This window comes from Podarcis gaigeae (genome assembly GCF_964106915.1).
Source record: "Podarcis gaigeae genome assembly, chromosome: 12".
NCBI lineage: Eukaryota > Metazoa > Chordata > Lepidosauria > Squamata > Lacertidae > Podarcis > Podarcis gaigeae.
Window position 1 is genome coordinate 55,040,299 of NC_139688.1, and position 22,339 is coordinate 55,062,637.

General features: G+C 40.4%; 1 protein-coding gene and 1 long non-coding RNA gene across 15 annotated transcripts in view; one reads left to right on the top strand and one right to left on the bottom strand.

The window, feature by feature from the left end:
* BBS9 (Bardet-Biedl syndrome 9) overlaps positions 1 to 14,870 on the top strand; it is a 229,613-nt gene extending 214,743 nt beyond the window's left edge. For both annotated transcript variants that reach the window (XM_083706267.1, XM_083706268.1), the window contains exon 22: positions 9,616 to 14,870. In XM_083706267.1, coding sequence (XP_083562393.1) covers positions 9,616 to 9,656 — 41 coding nt within the window. In that variant the 3' untranslated portion in view covers positions 9,657 to 14,870. The remainder of the gene's footprint in view (positions 1 to 9,615) is intronic.
* Positions 4,107 to 22,042, bottom strand: LOC310828693. Of its 13 annotated transcripts, none has more exons than XR_014557049.1 (7): positions 21,255 to 21,788; positions 16,949 to 17,019; positions 10,104 to 15,616; positions 7,101 to 7,209; positions 6,444 to 6,743; positions 4,859 to 5,017; positions 4,110 to 4,224 (listed from the first exon to the last, which is right to left on the bottom strand). It is a non-coding gene; the product is annotated as an uncharacterized lncRNA (long non-coding RNA). The 13 variants fall into 13 exon arrangements; XR_014557051.1 differs by having other exon boundaries at positions 4,111 to 4,224; positions 7,173 to 7,209; positions 21,255 to 21,785; XR_014557052.1 differs by lacking the exon at positions 7,101 to 7,209 and adding an exon at positions 7,468 to 7,524 and having other exon boundaries at positions 4,111 to 4,224; positions 21,255 to 21,785.
* Positions 22,043 to 22,339: the final 297 nt, after the last annotated feature.

Consider the following 22,339-nt stretch of genomic DNA (forward strand, 5'->3'; position numbering starts at 1 on the left):
ATAACTGTAACCTACATAGCAACAGGTTTTCAAACAGTTAGAGTGGGTCCACAAAAAGCAGCCATAACCTATGTTCAACTAAGTATACACATGATAGGAAAAGGCACAGTAGCCCACCAGAATGCACAGTAGCCCATCAGTTGTTGCAACAGCAAGCCTGTCATTCAGTGCTTTGAATAAAGAAGAATTAGGATTTAATTTTAAGAAACACAAACTGATATGTGAGATAATAATTTTGAATGCCTTTGTGAAAACTGTATTCTACAGGGATGTGTTACCCACACTTTTCTCACACCTTTATGTCAATTAAAGCATGTTTATGCTTGGATCATTTGAGTGAATGAGAATATCAGTTGAAAAGAATTTATGTATATAATTTGCCATTTCACAAAATTTCCAAATTACCAGCTACAATCACTGTTTCCAAATTCACAAGCATCAAGTCTCTTTGTTCAGCCATGCTTTGGGCTTCTGCAATAACCGGGCTTATTTCTCACCAGATCATGTAAACGGATGAAAGTTTTACTGTTCCCAAGCATGCTACGTCTACTAAAGTTTTACAGTTTCCTTTGCCCATTAGAAAACCATACTGCATTTTAAAATGTTACTTTCATCCCTCCCAAGACTTATTTGCAGCCTCATTGACTTCAACCAATGGTTTTCTAAGCCAATGATCAGATAATTGTCAGAATTACTTTGCAGGGGGCTGAGCTCCAGTTTTATAAAATGTGTTCAGGATCAGTCAACCTCTGATGAATCCTTAGTTACTTCAACACAATTAATTGCATGTAAGATACTGAAATTGTGGCATGGGCTTCCTGTGCCTTGAATTGTGGGGCTGATTAATTTTGCTCAAAGATATAGGCATACCTAAGCCCTGACCCATTTGGCAGTCTTAAATTTAGCTATAAAGGAGTTCATAGTGTAGCAGAGAGCAACCTCCAAGAATTTATACACACACACAGCGAGAGAGACATCCTTTTACACTGCAATCCGGAAAACATTTTTTTATTTTGCATTTAGATGCCATAATTATTGCCTCATATTTCAATTGAGAAATCTAACGTGTTCATAAATTCAATCATCTGTGCATACTAGGAAAGCTGTGAGAAATAAATACAGCTGTAAAAAGCTGTTGAAGTAACTGCAATTTAGCATTGAATATTTAGTCCAATATACACAAACCATGTTCCTTCGTAAATATAAATAAATGAATGCTTCCTGATTGGCTTATTGAAATTAACAGCTTTGCCATCTTGCAGTCAGTTGATTCTATAAAATGATTACAATCAGTGCTAAGTTAGACGTTGAGAAGTTCATTCCAATGTACATACTCGTTTGAATTCTGACAAAATGAGTTACACTTAGGGCAATCCTAAATGAGGCTGGGGATAAGCAGAGCCACCTCTATCTATCCCGCTCTCATGCTGATGAGGATGGACAAATTGGAGTGTTTTCTTCTTTTTTACTGTGGCGCCAGTTCTAGGCTGGCTGTGCTCTGCCCCACTCCCATGGAGGGGCCATCCACTTAATCGTAACCCCCTCTAGAAGTCCTGATCAGGGAGTTAGGATTGTTCTGTTAGTTCACACATCTTGGCTGTGAGCCTTGGAAGACCTGCTCCCTGCCTTACATGCCTTTTCCTATCAGGCCTGGGAGGCGGGGCCTGGACTGACTCCAGCTACAAAAGTTGAGGCTGCTGAAAAGGTCAGAGACCATCTTGGCTGTCTGTTAGTGCACACTCAGATCATCAAGCCTGAGCTTCCGCAGCTGCTGCCTACCATGGACCACCGTTGGCAGCAATAGCAGCAGATATGTTAGAGGCTCATGATAATAAAACTCCCATCAGCCCCAGCCAGCATGGCCAGTTGTCATGGATGTCATGGAGAGCATCGGGTTTGGGAAGGCTGCCTTAGACCAAGTTTCTTTTGAACAAGCCCTTCTTCTAAATTTGTTTTGCCTTCTCTTGCCCCTGCCCCGACAATCTATCCCATAGCAGAGCAGGCAGAACATGTGCAAAGATTTGTGGAGCAGGGCAATGCTCTAAAACTGGCATTAGAAAGATGAATGGAACAAGACGTCTCTGACCCCTCTTAATACTAGGAAAATCACAACTTTATGATTCCATTAATTACCATTAACCCCAAGAAGCAGCTCTTCCCAAACCAGGTTGGGATAATGAGGCCAATAAGACTCCTCCATAAGGCTTGTCAGTGCCCTTGTAGAGGCATATTTTAGGTGATACTCCTTCCTGTAACTTTGCACCCACTTCCAGGCATTCTGTGAACTCCAAAATTTGAGGCTCACTCTAGGAAACCCATATGTCATCTTTGCATGGCCTAGCATTGATTGCTAACAAACAGGATAACCAAAAATTAACATACGATAAAATGCAAAGCAAAGTGCTGAGGCTTTTCCTCTTACTTTCATGTGACTTTTCTGTTCTTTTGAATAAAAGCCAAGAGTGACATTTATCAAGAGATTACTTGTGGGAGAAAGGTCTCGGAGCACTAAAAAAAAAGCACACTATAGGTTAAAAGCAATGTGTGAAACCCAAGATTGGAAAATATGACATGAAAGTAATTTTCCCTGGCTATTGTTTTCAAGCACATCCCCCCCCCCCAAATCCCCCAGTGCTTCCTCCTCTCGACTTAGGCTCCAAAGCAAAATGTCATCAAATTGTAAAACATTATTGTATATTATTTCCAGAGGCGTTTATGGAAAGCTTGAATATTATTTTATTCTTCACACTATAATAGTCCCTTGTTAAAATAAGAAACGGCACATTTGAAGAACAGTTATTCACCAGTGGTTAGCAAGCACTGATGAACCTGCAGACCAGGGGTAAGCAAACTTTTTCAGCAGGGGGCCAGTCCACTGTCCCTCAGACCTTGTGGGGGGCCGGACTATATGTTGCCATGATGATGACCCACATTTCTGGCAAAAACCCTTATTGGGACCAACCCCAACGTTGCCCAAATGTGATTTTTTTTGGAGGGGTGTTCCCCCATGCTGCTTCCTTTGTGTTTTATGCATTGACAGTTTTTTTTTTCTCATAAGGCAGGGTGGGGGGCTGAGGTAAGCATGTGCCCTGAGCCCTGGAGAGCATGTGCACATGTGTGGGTGAAGGGAAAAGCTGTTGGCCATGCCAAGTCAGGCTGGCACCGCTCAAACAAAAATGTTTTTTTCCCCACGTGAGGGAAGAAGGGGTGGCGGCGGCTATTTACCTTTCCATGGCTCAGCACTGCCGCCACAGACACCAGTGGGCGTTGCTCCTGAGGTGCCTCCGAGCCCCTGCCACCGCATCTGCCCTTCCTGAGGTCAGCCACCAGCAGCTCCATGGTGGAAATCTGAACTGTGACTCCTTTTCCCTCTTCCTCACTCCCCACCCCGGAAGATTGCTGCGTGCGCGACGGATGGAAAAGGGGCTTGTCTCAAGCAGCCGCCCGCCTCACTTTTGACCCCCAAGCCTGGCTGAGTTGCAAAAAGCATTGCATGTGTGCGCTATGCTGGCTGCCTGGATTCCCGGACCGTTTGCGGGCCAGATCTAGAAGGCAATTGGGCCTGATCCGGCCCGCAGCCCTTAGTTTGCTGACCCATGCTGTAGATGTTCTTCAGCACTTAATAAATGTGTAGCTGTTCCAAACTGGCTGTGATAGGATAATAAGTATGAAGGCTGGGATTCCAAGAGCAACTTGGTAGTCATGTTTACTATCAGATGCAATAAGGTTTTCCACACATGCAGTTTTCCCATCTAGTGGCCCAGTTTCTTTTTCCAATCCAGGTTGATTGATCTTTTTCCTTGTAGAGAGCTTACAACAAAGATGAACCAAAAACGCCCAGTTTTGTTTCACAGTTCTATTCACAGACTGTGGCGGTGTGGGGACATTTTGGGAAATGATTTCAGGGGTGTGGGAGAAAAGATATCTGGGGAAAGGGACTTCGGGGTGGGGCAAGAGAAAAGAAGCATAAATCCTGCAATGTTTGGGGGCAGAAGAGTATCATTACATTTGCAAAGTTAGAGGCTTACCTTGAAAAGAGGGTTTGATATCCCACAGCCTTTTTCTCCCCAGATGTCGTTTTGCCACTGCCGCATATTCCCCTCAAAATGCATCTTTTGGATGGGTGCCGTGTTGTGATGTAGCCTTTTTCCTGGGTCATGTTGGGGAAGAAAGTGCTCCCCAGGTGGGAAAGGGAGGCCACTGGAGCTGCGAAAAAGAGCACTGCTGCCAATTGCAGCAGCAAAACTAAGTATTAAAAGGTGGGGGGGGGAGAGCAAGCCTGAAACCCTGTTTTTCAAATTAAACCCACCCCCTTTCCTGGAAATTTAACAATACTACTCCCCCCGCCCCCCCAAAAAAAGAGGTAGAGAATTTGCCATATGCCCTTTATTGTCTGCCCTTGAAATAGCAAAAAAGTTAATTTCTTGAACTTTTGGCTCAGCTTGTCTCCAAGCAATCTAGATCTTCTATTACCCCCCCCCCCCACACACACTGATTGTGTGGGGAAAGAGGAGCCCTTGTGAGTCACAACTGTTGTTGTGTATCTCTACTGCAATGTATGAGTTGGCTCTTTGGGCAACTGATTTCCCCTTGTGGCTGTACATGTGGGACCAAGAAATCTTCTCATACAGCCTGTCACTACTCGGGTTTTCTCATCTTGCACTTTGTAACTCTTGTAAAACAAATCTATCCCAGCCTGATTCTAAAATGTACTTCTCCAAGTTGGGTCAATACCTTTAACGTTGGTTTCACAGTGGCACTGAAGAGTCATGACAGCGTTTGAGACTGGAGTCAAAAAAAGAACAATACTTCTTTTGAGTCATAAGCAAGGTTCTACCAAAACGGAATTAGCATTTACCTTCTATTGTTTCAGTACAAGAAGCCTATTGCTATGTAGCATCTCCATTTATTTCTGTAGGGCGAGAGCTGGTGCTAGTCTGAACACAGAGACTGATGCCCTACATCCCTCCACTAAAATGAATTGGGAAGCTCCATGTGTTCATTGGAATTTCTACACCTGGAACAGATTGCTTAATTAGACATCGGTATTCAGTGCTTGTTGTTTCAAAATAAATCCAGTTATGCAAGGAATGAAACATGATGATCTTTGCGCATATTGTGTGAGAGCTAATGTTTGTACTTATTTGATTTCCCCCTTCTAAATTCAGTTACTATATTGTTTCATATTTTGTCTAGTTGATGTTTAGAGAACTATTCTCACATTACATGTAGGTTTCACCTGTGATGCAGGCTATTCTTGTTAGCACATTTATTTATTTTTTGGAGTATATATTGTTCACATAAAGGAACATATGCAATTATAATGAGTTAACAGGAATATTAGCAGCCCAGCTTAGACTGCCAGAGGTTACTTAGATCGGTGCAGGATCTGTCCTCTTTAGCAAGGAAGCCAAGAGTTTTCATTTGTGATGTATAAACTGCAGTCGGCCAATGTGAATGGAAAGCTGTTGGAACTCGCATCTCTTTAAGAGGTGTTGGCTCTTCTTGCAGACAGATGTTTGGTGGCTGCTCTTGCAAAAAGCAATGGTATAAAACTGTTGGAAAATGTTGCCCTCAAGGTAATTCTCCCCTGTAGTTTTGTCTGTTGGTGAGAATAGTTGCTTGCCTCATTAATGAAAGAGGCCAATCTGATACGCCTCTTTCGTTAAGCAACCAACAATGAACAAAATAATTCAACCAATATAGTGTCAATTCTTCTTGTAAAAAGCATAGGAAAGAATTTTTTAATTATATCTGCCCCTCCATGCTTAAGGGTATTCCGTTAAAGGAATCTGGGGGTGTTGATCTAGTCCGAAGCCCGGCTGGGGGCTAGGGCCTTGACACGACCCCGATGGGAACACCAGAGGGAGCTTGAGTTGGTTCGCATCGACAGGGCTCCCCCTACCGGTGGCTTACCCTTACCAGACTGCTGCACAACGAGCAGGAGTCAGATATAGTCAGGTGCAATCAATGTCTAAGCCAATACCGCTCACATTCTGTAATTCAATAAAGTTGTGGCCAAAATTTGGCCAATAACATAAACCTAATATCTGTGTCCTTCTGTGAATTATTTCCAACGAGGGGTTGGCCGCGGGGTCTCGACATGCAATGAACAAAGTAATTCAACCAATATAGTGTCAATTCTTCTTGTAAAAAGCATAGGAAAGAATGTTTTAATTATATGGGGCTGAATGCTGCCATCTTTGCTTTTTTTTAGCCAGTGGTTTAGCCACCTTGCTGTACATATACTGTCTTTATGGTTCATCATCTCACTCATTAGTTAACCTCCCACATGAGGCAACTTGCTCCTTTGGTCCTGGTTTGAGTCGAAACTATAGTTTGCCCTTTCATCTGAACCAGCAAACAGTGGCTTGCACACGCGCTGCAATCCAGGATCATTATTTATAGTGTCTTTCTGACTATAATGTAGGAAGTACTCTCACCTTACACCCTCAGTATAGCTGTAGCATAGACTTATTCTAATACAAAGTGTGCTAGTCAGGTCACGTCTTCCATTAGTGGTGTGAGCTGGGTTGAGGGCGCAGGAAGAGGGTGTTTAAGAGGCAGAAATGTCAAGTCATTAGCTGGTATCTGATACTCTGGTTGCTTTATAACTGGACTTGCGTTTGCATCAGTTCATGTTGCTCAGTTGCTTCTTTTGAAGATAAATGTTCCCAGCCTTAAGGTTATGGTAGGAAGATCTTGAGAGAGGCTCTTAAGAAATCTTTGCTTAGGCAGCCATTCTGTAAAATGAGCACAGAAAACATACAATCAACTAATCCAACAGAATGCCTATGGAATTCTACACATAGCAAAAGGGTATAGTAGTATATTTAAATTTCTTTTGCGCTTTGAGGCTTAGAAAGTGCATTCCAGAAGTGAAATGAATACTTATTTAAATAAAGTATTATAATTTCACACACACACAAACACACCTTCAGTATTTCCATACAAATTTATTTAGAATACCCTTCCTGTGCATTTGCATTACTTGGGGCAGATTACAGCAATTAAAAACAAAGCTATCCCATTAAAAACCAAAAATTATCAGCAGATAAAAACATTCTTAAATTTCTGATTTACAATCCTATTTCTGTCACCTTTATCACACACTTTAGACAAGTCACACTTGCTCTTTTCTTATAAATTGAGATCAGGGATCAATGGCTTACTCAGGGTGGGGATAAGAAGGAGATAGTAGCCAGGTTTCTGCAACACACAATGAGGATTCGTGAATGTTATACATTATACAACATTAACCTAGGTGTTAGATATGGGTTTCTGATGAGTGCTTTACTGAACCCTTCTGGAATCTTGTATATATGCCAATAAAGGTTTGAGAATATGTCTCATATGGTCACATAACATGGATTGTCCTGGGGTCAACTTCTAAATTGCAAATTTTCACATTTTACTTGGGGGTTTTGTTTTCTCCTTCTCTTTCAGACCACAAGTTGATGAACTCACACTAGTATTGTTCAGCGGGCCCCAAATGCTATTTCAGCTTGTTCCTGTCCGAAGTCTCTGAAATAGACATTTTTTGGCATATGTTCATGGGAGAAAGATTATATGTAGAGAAAAAGGAAGCTGGGTCTTCCTACTAAAAATGTTGTTGTTGTTGTTGTTGTTAAGTGATTTTGAACAATAGATGCATTTTTAGAAGATCATAATTATATTATTATAATAATTGTAGCTTAAGGATTCTGGGAAATTTGCCAGCTTGCCAATGAGATACCTAATACATAACTATATACAATTCATTTCCTTTAAATAAGGCCCACCTGCACAAGAATCTTGTTGTGATTGAAACATATTATTTTTCAGAATCAAAAATGGTTGCTAAATCTTCCCTTAGAAGGGGATGGCAGAAAGTGAAAATGTCCCAAGAAGTGAAAATACTTGTGTCAGAAAATGGAGAGAATTACTAGAGCTCTTATTTGAGTTCCATGTTTCCCCCTCGCTGTATAGAATTTCTAGAGAGCCCTCAGGTGATAACTGCCATTGATGCATCATTCTCCTATCATCTGCTAATTTAATAATAATACCTTTATTGTCAATGTACAACCTGTGTACAATGAAATTAACTGATTCTTAATCATTATTAACATCATATATTTCTCTTGAGAAATCATAAATATTGGAAGAAAAGAGGCTGCAGCAGCTCTCAGATTTAATTTCATGCAGTAGCCATCTTCCAGTACCCCTTCCTTTTTAAAAGGCGCTTTGCCGTTATTTATCCAGGCTGTGTTGTATCCTTCTTTCCTATGCCATGGGCCTGGTGGTCACAGGAAATTTGGGTCTCGCTATTTCATTAGCCCATTAAACCATATGTAGTTGGCTAAATTCTAAATCATGTCTGCTGCTTTTTTTGTTTTTATATTTGCATGATTTTAAAATTGTACATTTTGATCATTTGTCTGCCTTGTGTAGTTTTAATTATATTGTAGCTTTATTTTTACCTGCCTCCATGAGAACAGTAAACAGAATACCAGTGGATTAAAGAAATGACTCAATGAATGAATGAATGAATGAATGAATGATGCCATTTTCAGCAAATGTGCCTCTCAAATATTTGTCTTCTGGATTTCAAACTGATTCCCCCCACCCCAGCAACTTTGTCTGTGTGTATGTGTGTTTTCATTCTCTTGATTAGTATTTGTGGTTTTTCTCAGTTTATTATAATCTGCCCTTTTAATTAACCTACTGCTTGACTCTCTCTTCCTGGCCATTAATGAAGTTATTAAATGAGACAGCATCTTATGGTGATCCCTGCAGCACCTCAGCGTGTGCTAACAGCACAGAACAAAAGAAGGTCCATCGCAAGATGACCTTTGCCAGTCCAACCCAACTCTCCACATGGTCCTTTTAATTGTCTTTTGGAAAGCAGACACTTTGGAGAAAGGAGCCTCAGAGACCCTGGGGGAATTAATGCTCTTGCTGAGACTTCATTGCTTTGGTCTTTTGTGTCCCCACAGTGTTTTTCCACTGAGCTGCTGCTCTTGATTAGCCTTTGAGGTGCTTTGCATCTTTCTCTGGCTCTAGATCCTCTGTAAAGTTTGTTCAGTTTCTTAACAACATACCCAGCCACTTTCTCATGTGACCCAATTCTTAAGAACCAAAAAACGACAGAGAAGTTGGGATGGAGGAATTGAAATCTGAATTGAACTATTCACCATTTATAGATTCCCATTTCTCTTCCAAAGGCAGTTTTATTATTCCCCTTCCTTGCACCGTCAACATAAAAGGCGGAATTAATGGAGAGATAATTTTAAAGAAACCATCTCCCTGACTAATGGGTTGTTACAGACAGTCCTCCCAAGGTGTCGGCCAGTTGTAAAGGAACAGCACTTTAAAACTATGCCTCTGGAAAGTTTATTCATTCTCTTATCTCTTCTAAGGTTAGGTACACTTGGTCAAAGGGGCATAGAAGAACTGAAGTGCCTCTGTAATTTGCAAAGTAGTGGAATACCAGGAAATTAAATTACTGGAAAGTATTGACTTTGGTGATACTCAGGACTTTGGCAGGCAATAGAATTGCAAGGTATTAACATCAAGGCTGCTAGGTATAACCACATTTAGACATAATCTTCTTTTTTTCTTTCTGTTTCTCTCTAGATTTGCCACAGGATGAATTACAGGAAGCAGAAAAGCCATGAAAAGCGCAAGAGAACCCTCAGGAGGATTTTTAAAATCTGTGCATTTACAATCCAGCAGGAACAATTTATTTTCCTCTGTAGTGAACGCAACCAACCTCAAGAAGGAAGTCCACTAACAGTGCAAAATGCTTCCAGTTGCATCCAGGCACTTGGCTATCCCTTACTTTGACACACTTTCTTATTAACAGGTTCTGGACCACTTACTAAGCAGTCAAATATCTATGGGGTTATAAGTGCTCTTTAGAAATTCTGATGCTCAATCAAAGACTTTATATACCAAGATATGCACGTACGCACACAAACATTTCATGCGTATATCTCAATTTTTAAGCCTTTCACTGCCCACTGACTTGAGGATTGTTAATTTTGCCCTAATGTTACAGCTTTGATAAAAGTTAACAATCTCCCTGTCCCCCTTCAGCTAATGAACTATGTTACTGGACTTACCATTTAATATCCTCAATAATACATCTTTCCCTTTTCCGGCTCCCTCCTGATGTTATTCTTGATAGTAAAATCTTCACACCTGGCTTTTGGAAGTTCTGAAACTCAGGGATATAAAAATGAGGCTAGTTTAATTATTCATTTATGCCTCAACCATATATTTTACAAAATTCCAAATCTGATATACATAGGGCATCTTGGTGGGCAGATTCAGAGAGTGGGTTTGATTTTAACTATGTAACTTCATTGCACATATCTACCAGTCTCAACTTTCAGGGTTCAATCCTAAAATGTTGGTGTTTGGATATGAAATAGCAGATTTCATACAATCTTGTGTTTGAGAGTTGCAGCCCTAAAATGTCAGGTGTTGGCTCTAAAATTGAGTATTTTATATACTATAACGTTCACAAGAAAGCATTTGAAAGGACTAATGATGTCAAGATGAAAATAGGGTTAATTCAGGAATATGTACCATTGTGTGAAAATAACTCAGGTCTGGCTCCAACACTACATGCTTTAATTAAGGCATATGCTTCTACTTTTGTTTTGGTCTAGTTGGTGCACTAGATTACAAAATGAAAAAGCCACTGAAAGTATCACTCAAGGATTGGGTGCAGAGATAAGTATCACCTGACCCACCTCTGATTAAGCATATATTGTTGGCAAGGACTAAGTTATGGGTAAAATACAGCCTGTTAATCATTTTAAAATAAGCATATGCTTAACTCTTCCACTGAAATAAATGGGACTTAAATATACTTTATTCTGGCTGGATCACGCCCAAAGTCATTGTCATTTCCTTCCATTTTGGGTCCTGTGAAAAGTCACTACGTGACTACCATTTCTCATTGTAGAATTTTGTCTTCTGCAAAATTGGGCACAATTCCAATTCATCTTTTTCTTCGGCCTGTGAATACTGGAGCAGAAAGCATCTCAGTCTTATCTTTGTCAATTTGTCTCTAAATTGGCTTGTTTTGAATGTTCTGCTCACCCCCCAGCATCCACTTCCTGTTTGTGTTCGGTCAGATCAGGGTTAGGGTAGCCTATTTGCTGTGGCTGATTTAGTATTCAGAGGAAGTAGTGCTATAAAGTGAAGTTGTATCTGTCCCGCTTTTTGCTAACTTCAGTTTTTTCTGGTAACTCGCATTGTAGCTGTAGACTCTTGGCTAGCCAGGTGCCCATATTCAGGTTTCTGTTTCTCTGCCCATAGAGGCCTTTGGGGGATGTATTTAGGACTAAGCCCATATCAGTGATGCAGATTCGCTTAGTGTTAGTTTGTGCAATATTGCAACCTTTGGATTTGAAGTCACAGTTCAGTGTTGGCCGCCCCAGATCTCGTTCTGATGCTGGGCAAGCTTTTATTTGTGTGTCATCTCTCTTCAGATGCTTTGTTCTCTTCCTGCTGCTGGATCCTTGTTTCAACATGGCTGTCACAGTTCAACATGTCTTTCATGGTGAGGGTCTCATCCTGAGGGTGTGTGGGTAGGACCCAGATTTTAGGCTACATTCCTTCCTACGCATTTTCCTGCAGGAGAAAGTTGGAAACTCATGAAATGGACCTGTTGTGTATTAACGGGAAGCACGTGTGTGTGTGTCTTTCCCTGTTTCAGGGACCACTAAACATCCAGGGGGAACTAATCAATTCCCTAAGCTCTTCAGTTTAAACATTAAACACAGTTCTAAAAGCCTCTTTTGTGGTCACAGTTCTCTTCCAGATAATTCTGATAAAATGTCCTATTTTGCCACTCTTTATTGTTGCATGTGATGGCGTGCCTGCGGTTACTTTATTTTTAAAAATGATAGTGGTGCTTGATTTCTTCCTGAGCAACTTCTTTAGAATTTTAAATGTCATTGTTTTTCAGAAGAATTAGGTCAGTGTTTCACAGAAGTACCGGTAAAAAAATAGAATGAGCAACTGAAACCAAAAACACTCCCCTACACTGCGCTCCAGCTATAGTGGAAAGGGCAGGTGAACTTGGGGAAGAAAATAGGTCCATTACATTGGTGTCATTCCCCTGGTGTGGTAGACCTGGGTCTGGGCTTTGAGTTAACACTATGTGTCTGAACATTCCTCCATATTACCCCATGTCAAAGATACTGTGTCAGGGAGAAAAACTCCAGTCTAGCCTTTGCCTTGATATCAAACTTCATATATATAGAAAGGCTTTTTTGTGAGAAAGTTTGCCATCATGAGATGTTACCACTTTCATTAAGACCATTGCAAAAGAGGCTAGGGTCAAGCAAATGCTTTGCCCAACTTCATATCGAAAGACTAGAAGCAGAACTACCAACTTCCATGATGTTCAAGTCCATTTTCTCCCCAGGAACAAAGAATGCAGTAATATATCCCATAGCCACAATTGTCAGCAGAAAGCTCCAGATTAGAGATCGGAATATCCCACGCCCTTTTAACAATTAAAAGCTGTCACCAACATGGAAAAGGGGGTGTCCCCCCGCCTAGGGATGTGGGTGATTTAATGTTGCAGGGTTTGTGAGAAGATGTAAAACTAAAAATCCTACCTCAGCTGGGCAGCTAAGCCTCTGCATTTGCATGTAAAGCAGTGGAGGCGATTAGACGATGCACGACTATTTCCTGGAAAGGTCTCTATAGCTCATTCTACTTGTAACCCTAAGCCAACCCATGGTTTAACACAATGAGCAAATGTGTGGGTTCCTGGAATCAAGATCGCAGTCTCGGGTCCCCTCCCTTGGTCCTGCTGCAGACATGCTGCTCTGGACCAAACTGTGGCTTAGCTGAGTGTAACTTGTAAACTGGGTCACCACCTGTGATGGATATAGAATATCTGTAAAACAGGCTAAGTTGGCTGATTCTGCAAAGTAAGAGTTTGGGGCTTTTAAAAATGGAAGCAGGCCAACAGAGACTCGGTTTTGTCACATACATATCAATGTTAGTTTTCTATGATTCTAAGCATAAAGGTAGTGAAGCGTGGTATGGAATTTCTATTGAAATTCAGGAGAGTCCCTTAGGAACGTTTTACTGTTCTCAAACATTTATGACAGGCATGCACAAGATGTCCTCTCTGGGTGGGACACCAGTTGTGTATTGTGAATCCTCGGCTGTTTGATCTAAAGCACCTGCATTTTTGGCCCCAGTTGGACTGGATAACAGTATCTGTAAAACAGGTGGAAGCCTTCAGTACATGGTTGGTGTAGCACACCCAAGGGCCACAGTTGGTGCAGTCTTGGCTTCCGATGTGAATAGAAATAGTGTGAGAACACCAGGCAGTTACACAGTTCCCATTCACATCAGGGCAACCTACTAGACAGAACTACAGTATTTATAAAGAAATAAAGAAAATGTGAATAATTCATGGATAAAGTATGAGTAGTAATAACACACGGAGGTCTTTTTGATAAGATGGAGCAATTAATTACATACACGAGTTCATTTAGGTGGCAGGGAGCAGTGCAGGCGAGCCACCATTTTCATTTCCCTTGGCTATGTGGATGAAAGTAGCTCAAAGGACATTGCCATTTGTAGCATAGATAATAACGTGACAGAATGCCCTCCAACGTAATATCTGTTACAGTGTGATCATCTTGACTGCCAAAAACAGAAAAGTCAAAGCCAAATGTGTTTAAAATTAAATATAAGCCAATTTGCTCATTGGGTGGAGGGTGGGGGCTGCTGTGCAAAAGTCAGCACCCATGTTTCTGAACACGGTGAAGAAAATACTGCTAAGTCACGTGTGGGACTCTGAAGCGATATTAAGTTGGTTACATGGCTAATAACGAGGTCACAATCCTTAGTGTAAATTGAATTTTCTTGTGTTAGTTATTTATATTTTCAGTAAGGGATAAGAATATATTTTTTAAAAATGTTCATTTACAATCAGACAAGCTTTAAATATGCAGAATGGGTGTTAACGTCATCAACTTATTTAAAAAGTATGCTCTATTTTTATGAGATGCTTGTACCAAAACAAATGTTTGTCTTTGTCAAATATATTATAGGCATATATAAATGTAGGAATTGTGAGCAAAGTATTTTATGTTCTAGCCAATTCATCACAGATGCTAACTTGATATAGTTTGAACTTTCTACCGTTTTTCAAAAGTATTTTCTACCTTGCATCCTTCAACAAAAATGTCCAATTTAGATTTCTTTAAAGAGCTGAATATTCTGTAGTACTTGATTGCTGAAGAATATTTGTCCAAGGCTATGATCCACAGAGCAGGTAAGCATGCAAAGTTGCATCTACGTTGGTTGAGTTATTTAATGGCACAAAAAGCCTATTCTACAAATCAGTTAAATCAAAGCATTTAAAATGATGTTATCTAAGTTGTGGAGGGAGATGAAGGGAGGTTTAAGAGCTACTATACAGCGTTCTGTCATTTGTGGATTGTGCTATAATAACTATTTCTAGTCTGCCTTTCCATTTTACAGCTGTTACTAACGTAAAGCAATTCATTTGTAGACAGAACATGGACTTGTTACATTGTCCACAATTCTGAACTACATTAAAACCTGCAAATTGTTTTTGCTATTTTGCTATCAAAATAGTATTAGGCAAAGAGTAATACATGTCTTTTTCTATTAGATTTTATTTCAATAATACAAGGTTTCTTATTGTCATCTATAGTTCTGTATTAGGTGTACACTTGATATTTTTGTTGTTATATATGGAGAATAATTTACTGCCACAAACCAAAGGATGTTGGGCGAGGATAATTTTCATGTTAAATCTGTAAGTAGAAATATACCATTATTTATGTACTGTGCTAAATAAAATATTGTCTTTATCAAAACAGCAATTTTTACACATTTTTTGAAATGGATTTATTTGCCTCTGAAATCTTTTAAAATTATCAGTCTTCTGCAAAAGCAAAAAGTAACTAGAGATAGGTTGTTGAATGAGATTTGTGGTGCATCTGATAAAAAAAGTTTAAATAAAAACATTTTACCCTACTTTTTGGAAGGAAAATTGCCTTTTGTTCTAGATGACTTAATAGTTCAGGATTTGACTGTCGTGTTAGCAATACAAAGGAGTTCCTGGCTGATCAGGTGGGCTAGTTACTGGCTGATAGTGGTGATGCCTTATCTCCTATTGTTTGTTCAGCCATTATCACCCTTAGTTAAGCATGGCATGTTGCTAGCTGTTGCTCTGTCTTTATGGCAGGCTGAAGCCAGCATCCTGTTTAAGCTGCTGGCTTCTGTTTCAGGGATCAAATGTTACATCCAATTTCTTGTAGCCTTAACAAATCTATGCATCTGTGTAGTTTATTTAGCAAGATCAGTTCAAATCTACAGCACCTAAGTGACACAATTGAAACATACTTTATGACCTGTTTGGGGGGGAAACTCGTAAGTTTGTTTGCAGTTCTTTATCCAATTTTTTTTTAAGTACCGAGAAGAGTCATTCCTGGGGAAGGTTCGTAGTTCACTTGTGACATCTCCAGTTAAAAGTCTTTCAGGTAGCAGAGCTGGGGAAGACGTTTGCTGTCACTGTACTGGGCAATGTGGAACCAATGGCCTGACTTCATGCAAGATAGGTCTGGAAGAGAGATAAACATTTTTTTAAAGTGTTATGCCTTCATGTATTCTTAAACCAGGACTGTTCTGTTGTCTAGCTGAGAATCTGGAATCCCAAGGATCGTAGCATACCTTGTACATGTTTGGCTAAAAACAGGTTGCAGCTACATGGACCAGGCTTCCTCAGCCTACAATTCCCATCATCCCTGACCACTGGTCCTGCTAGCTAGGGATCATGGGAGTTGTAGGCCAAAAACATCTGGAGGGCCAAGGTTGAGGAAGCTGATATGTACAGTCCTGGCCCAGATGCCAGGGAATCTGAGAGGACATGTAGAGGTGGCTGTAGGTTCTCGACTTCTGCCCTTGACCATCACCTGAGCAAGTGGCTTATCTCTTCTGGTTTTGCTACCCCCCTTTCCCAAAAATAAGTATTCCCAAGTTTTGCAAATGTTCCATCTCTCACCTATTCTGCTCTTTACCTGTTCGAAATTCCCATTGGGGCTAGAAAGAGGCATGGATTGTTTGACTTTTATGCCAATCTGCACGGTTTCTGCGGAACTTCTATTGTGCCTTCCAATCACATCTCATCCCCTCTGGAATGTGTATCCCACAATCCTACTGCGGTTTGTGCTGCTTATGAGTGAAACCATTTGCGGGTGGTTGTGCCAGTGGGTAAAGCGCATGAATGAATGAATGAATGAATGAATGCGTCAGTTGCCTTATAAACTTGCTTTAATTCTCCGCTGCAAAAGGTGGAATGGCTAAGAAAGGACTTGCTGAATTTGGTTTCCATAATCTTTCCAAGGGAACTTTATAGATTCAAAGACTGCAGTGCCAGACTAAGAGCACATCTACCCCTCTCATTGCAGTGCAATTATTTTAGCATTTCCAGAAAAACCCATAGTAATTATTCCTACTAGCCACATTAGGACAGATAAAAATCTCCTGTTAAAAAAATATGAAACATATGGTATGAAATATGAATTTTAGAGGTCTTTGTCTGCATTGTTGATTTCCCATGTGCTCATATTTTTTTTCATAAGTGTGGCCAAGAGATCACAGTGCAGCTATCTAGCGGTGTTTTATTAGGGTTCAATGTAAAAACAAGTGATTTAATTAGTTGTGGGATTGAAGCAAAACAAAGTTAAGTGATTTGACCTGATATCTTCTGGCAGCATGTCTTGGCCACCATATCTTAACATCTGCTTTGGGTGAGAGAATAAAAGATATACAGAAAAATAAACATACTGGGAAGGTATGTCCAGACTTTACCAGTTATTAAATACCATTGTATTTCCCAGGTGATTGCAAGTTGTGGGAATCTGAAAAGACTTTGTAATAAGCTAGTAATCACTTGCAGACTGAAACTTCCTTGAAGGGTGACTGCATCTCTTCCTATGAAATCCCTGCATTCAGATTTTGAATCTACAGTAAAAAAGAATTTATTATAGTTTAAAAACAACGATCAGATATGTTATTTATGTAAAGCATTTATAAACTGCCCATCTAATCCGGATTCCACAACAATAGTATACATAATATTTTTTTGTTCAAAAATAAAAATTATATAAAATAGCAATATAAATTACTTTTATGGTTTAGGGTTAGTCAGTTAAAAAATGAGGGCATTTCAAATTGAAATGCGAACTGATTATATGGGCCACAATATTACCTAATTTCAATAAGATAAAGAAGGTAAAGACTATTAAATTTTTTCAAAATAAACAATTTAGCTTCATAGTGGTGATTAGGAAGAAACATTTACAGTCACATCTTAAGTGTCTAAAAGGAAGTACAGTCATTAGCACAGAGCTGATACCATCCCATGGCCATCCATATTACAACAGTATGAGCAGTGGGAATAGTGTTCTTGCTCCAAACTTCTGACCATAAGCTCCTGGTAGTCTCCTTTGCGTAAGAACCACAGCTACATTCTGGGGTAGCTTCACTGAGTCGAGAGCCAAATGAAGTCTTGGTTCAGATGCAATGTGAAACATTATGCTAGCCAAAGTTAAGAAACCACACCATAGTTTGAGCTTTCCAACAAACATCAGCCAAACAATAGTTTAGGGCTGTTTGCCCGCTCTTGATTTCCATCTGCTCTGGTTTATAATTTCATTAAGTTCATTCACCTCTGTTTGGTGCAGAAGGCTCCTGCGGTGGAGCAGCAGCCATAACTGTGGTTGTCAATTGACTGAATTTAGCAGAAACAGTGATTTGCAAACTTGCAAGCTTCAAACTGAGGTATAAGATTTGAAGTTTATGGTTCAGATGTTCAAATAAACCATAATTTTGCTCAGGGTTAAGAACTGGATCCAGCCTGGGGGCTAGATCCTTACTTCCCTCACCCATTGCAGGCCTACTTCGACATTTAGGTGGGGCCACCTTACTGCCAATCACTTGACATCATTACAACTTCAGGCAACAACTTCAAAGGGATTTGCTCTCAGCATCTATCACCTGGTGCCAGGTGTGGGACAAGTGGGTGTGGCCTCATGGGCCAAATGTGGAAGACTGCCAGGTCCCATAGGCTGAAGGCTTCCTACGAATGGTTTAGCTAACTAAAGAATGGATTTGTATTGCACCTGAACCTAGTGTTCTTTGGGGGAAGGGATTCTAATAATTCTGATGAAATGGACCGTTTCAAAACCTATTGCTGTGTCTACCCTTAATCCACAAAATAATCTGAAGTACAGTGGTACCTCAGGTTACAGACGCTTCAGGTTACAGAATCCGCTAACCCAGAAATAGTACCTTGGGTTAAGAACTTTGCTTCAGGATGAGAACAGAAATTGTGCCGCGGTGGGGCAGCGGGAGGCCCCATTAGCTAAAGTGGTACCTCAAGTTAAGAACAGTTTCAGGTTAAGAACAGACCTCCAGAATGAATTAAGTTCTTAACCTGAGGTACCACTGTAGTTCTGCTGTGGAGTTAAGGAAGAGCTGGCCCTATAAACTGACTGGATAGGATATAGAACCATATCTATGTGGCCCAGAGTATTAGCATTGTATGTGTAAGAATGTTTTGCGGTTAACCCTCCTGCTAGCAAGCACCTTCAGAAGTAGCTCTTCAAATCATGCTAATTCAATTAAATTAAGAAGGAATAATCTAATAATTAAAGGATAAAGTGACTGCAATATATTTCAAGCCCAGATGAAATCAATTGCTAGAGACACAAAGGGTGTTAACTGTTTTCTTTCCCTGAACATTAATTGGGGTGGAGACAGTTGGAATCCATAAATAATCTAAAGCAATCAGTTTTTCATAGACATATTATAAAGCTGGAGATTCTCCATTGCTGCCTCAGTTGAGGGTTTTTCTATATTTACTTTTTTTTGTTTTTTGCCTTGCTTTGTTGTGAACCACTATTGAGTGTATAGTGTATGCAGAATGTGCTGGGTGTACAAATAAAATGTAGAAAAGAAATGTACACATAAAGTGTAGAGAAGAAAATTAGCAAACAGTACTTTTGCTTCCATGCTCATCTCCATTCTACCACTGCTAAAAGAACCGTTGAAAGTGATCCTACCATTTGAAGGGCTCATACTTGGTACTGTTATATTTTTTTGAGGATGGAATAGTTAGGCACTGCTACAAAAGGCACAAACTGTAGGGTAGCAATGGGAATCCTATTCTTCTCTCACTGCTGCCAGCAGCCACTTAGGACAAAGGGTGCAAGATTCCCACTGGCTTACAGTGGTCTCTCCAGGATTAGGGAAGCAGCCAGCTGTATTTCAAGTCTCCAGCTTGGCAAATTCAGCCCATCTCTTCTCCTACTTTCCTAGATACTTTAACAACCACTAGTGTAGCCCAAACAATTTATGATTATGATGATGATCTGTTTATTTTTCACATTTCTATCCCATCTTTTCTCCAAAAAGCTCAAGGTGATATGCATTGTTCTTTTCTTCCTATTTTTATATTCACAACAGCCCTGTGAGGTGAGTTGGACTGAGACACTGACTGGTCCAAGGTCACCCGGCTAAATGGTACGCACCATGCTGAGCTCCTTAAAGAAAATGTGGGATATGAATGCAACAAACAAATAAAAAAAATTAACATCATCAACCTCCAAACCATTAGTTGCAAGGGATTATGAGAGTCATCTCAAGGATGAATTTGGAAAGAAAAAACTGCACCAAGTAATTGCAAGTGTTGATGAAAGAGAATTGCTACCACTATAGTTATCACAAGAGGATAGCTGCATATTATTAAAAGTCAGTAGAGTGAGAATGAACCACTAGAATATATAGGCACTTAATGGATCAACAGGAAATAGGTTTGAGGATGCATTATCAGGAGGTGAAAAATGCATTATGGAAAGATGCAGTTGAATTGTGGAAATTATACTTCACTGCAGGCAGCTGACGGCTATTGGCTGAGAGTGTTTACCAGCAGTGGAATCTTGGATTTCTTGAACAATTAAGTACATGTACATTGGGGAGAGGCTGTTGCTGGCTGGCTACAAGGTCAAGGTGGCAACTGTGGTGGCCAATAGCATTACACTGTGGAATTTGCTGCATTTGCCTTACGTTGCATGTTTAATAAGAAGAATAATTATATTATTTATACCCTGCCCATCTGACTGAGTTTCTGTTTTATGTGTGGCAACATTCCTTTTATCTTCCTCCTCTTCATCTTGTTGTCCTCGACTGCCATTTTTATTATTTTATTATTTAGCACTCCTTACTTGGATGGATTGAGGTAGAGAGGCCACAATGGGAGGGAAGAGTTGTAGAACCAGGACTTTGCTGACTTCAACGTTGGATCTCTGGTGTTTTGTACTGGAGGGATTTGGTTATACTGCTGCTTTCAGCTTTCCAGAGTATGCTCTGCATACTCTGGTTATGGTTTCAGAGGAGGTTAGATTCATAAATGCAAATTTTTACAAGTTCCTTTGGACTTTATTTGAGTACAGATTTCACAGCAGTCTGCCTGCTTTACATGTGTTCTGATTGTAACGTGTTCATGAAGTCCAAATTCAGCAGGGGCTATTGTGTGGATGAATCATTCAGTAAATGTCAGCTGGTCATCAGATGAGTACTAAGTGGTAACTGACACACTCATCTGGCAATCAGTAGGTGTGTCAAAATGCGTGGAACATTCCAAGGGAGGGCCAAAAGGGAACAGTAATGAGAGTGTGTCTAAAATAGAGTGGTCTCACATCCTGCCCCTCCCTAATTATTTGCACATGCCTCACTGGCTAAATGAGTTCTGATTGCGGATGGCCCTGTGTGAAGCACACGAGTGGATCTGGTACCGGTTTAGAAGTTCCTGAACCAGACTTTTCTTTTTGTCCCACTGGGTTGCCTAGAAAAAAAAAACTGGAAAGGGGAAAGAGGTGTGAAGGAAGAGGAACACCGGATCTGCCTCCTGCCAGCCTCGCAGAGCTGTGGGTGTCCACAGCAAGTTCTTTTCCAGAGGCAACAGCTGGTACCCAGATTCTACCACAATGTCTCCAAGAACGCCCACCACTGTGTGACATTTTCCTTTTGCGTAGAACAGGCCATGGTTTGAAGCTAATTACAGCTTCAGGCACACTCTCAGCTGAAGGACAGGGCCTTTTTAAAGCTCTCCCACAAAGGCTATTTGACTAAGAGAACAGCAGGGTTTGATCTACTGCAGTTTCATCTCTCTCTTAGCTGATTCCTACCCTCCTTACCTGGCTTCCGTTGTTATGGCCTCTCACCAGAAATTCACTCTCTGAACTTTTGTCCGCACCCAACTCACTCTTCTATGCAGTGGGTCTACTAAAACACACACAAATATGATTGTTAATTTATGCATGCAGCAGCATCAAGGCAACAAGATTTTACAGATTAACACAGTAGGAGGGGGAGGAAATGGGTTTCTGCTCTGATGTACTTTCAATTTCATTTATAGTAAGATCTCTTTGCACCCAAACCCTTAGTATTTACATGCCCAAAACTTAAGTATTGCACACCTCATTCTAGAAATAGCAACAAAGCCATACCCTAAGGCCTATCAAATAAGGACTGGCTGTGTGTCTGCCATATGTCTATTTTAGCATTAGATATCTGATGATGGTTCATGGTGATGTGCAAGTTATCACATGATACTGTGTCGTACAGATGAACATGAGCCACCCTGCCAACATACTTTCATCCCTTGATGCTTTTCTCCTTTCTCCCAGGTTTGTGCTTTGTTTTCTATATATTACAACTGCAAGAAATATACAGCAGAGCAGCATATGGCTGGGAGGCAGGAGAAGGAAACTTCACAAATACACGGCTTATAAAGCCTTAAGTATGAGAAGATTCTCTACCGCAGGGGGTGTTATTCTTGCAATGACAAAGAGGCTGGGATTCTTGCTTCCTCTGCTCTCTGTATTTCTAGGGTTCTTTTCTCCCCTGCTCACTTTTCTCCCTCCTTTGCCAGGAAGGAAAGGAAACATGCGGCATGGCATTTGCTGCCCATACACAAACTCTTGGTGCATTTTGTTCTTGAATATGACGTGTTTAACTGAAACATACTAAACAACATTCTTATTATTATTATTATTATTATTATTATTATTCCCTTTACCCGGAGGTATAGCAAAACAATGGAGCCTATTTGTAGACTGACACATTACGATACAACATAAAAGGTAAAGGTAAAGGACCCCTGACAGTTAAGTGCAGTCGCGAACAACTTGGGGTTGCGGCGCTCATCTCACTTTACTGGCTGAGGGAGCTGACGTTTGTCCAGACAGTTTTTCTGGGTCATGTGGCCAGCACCAGAGCA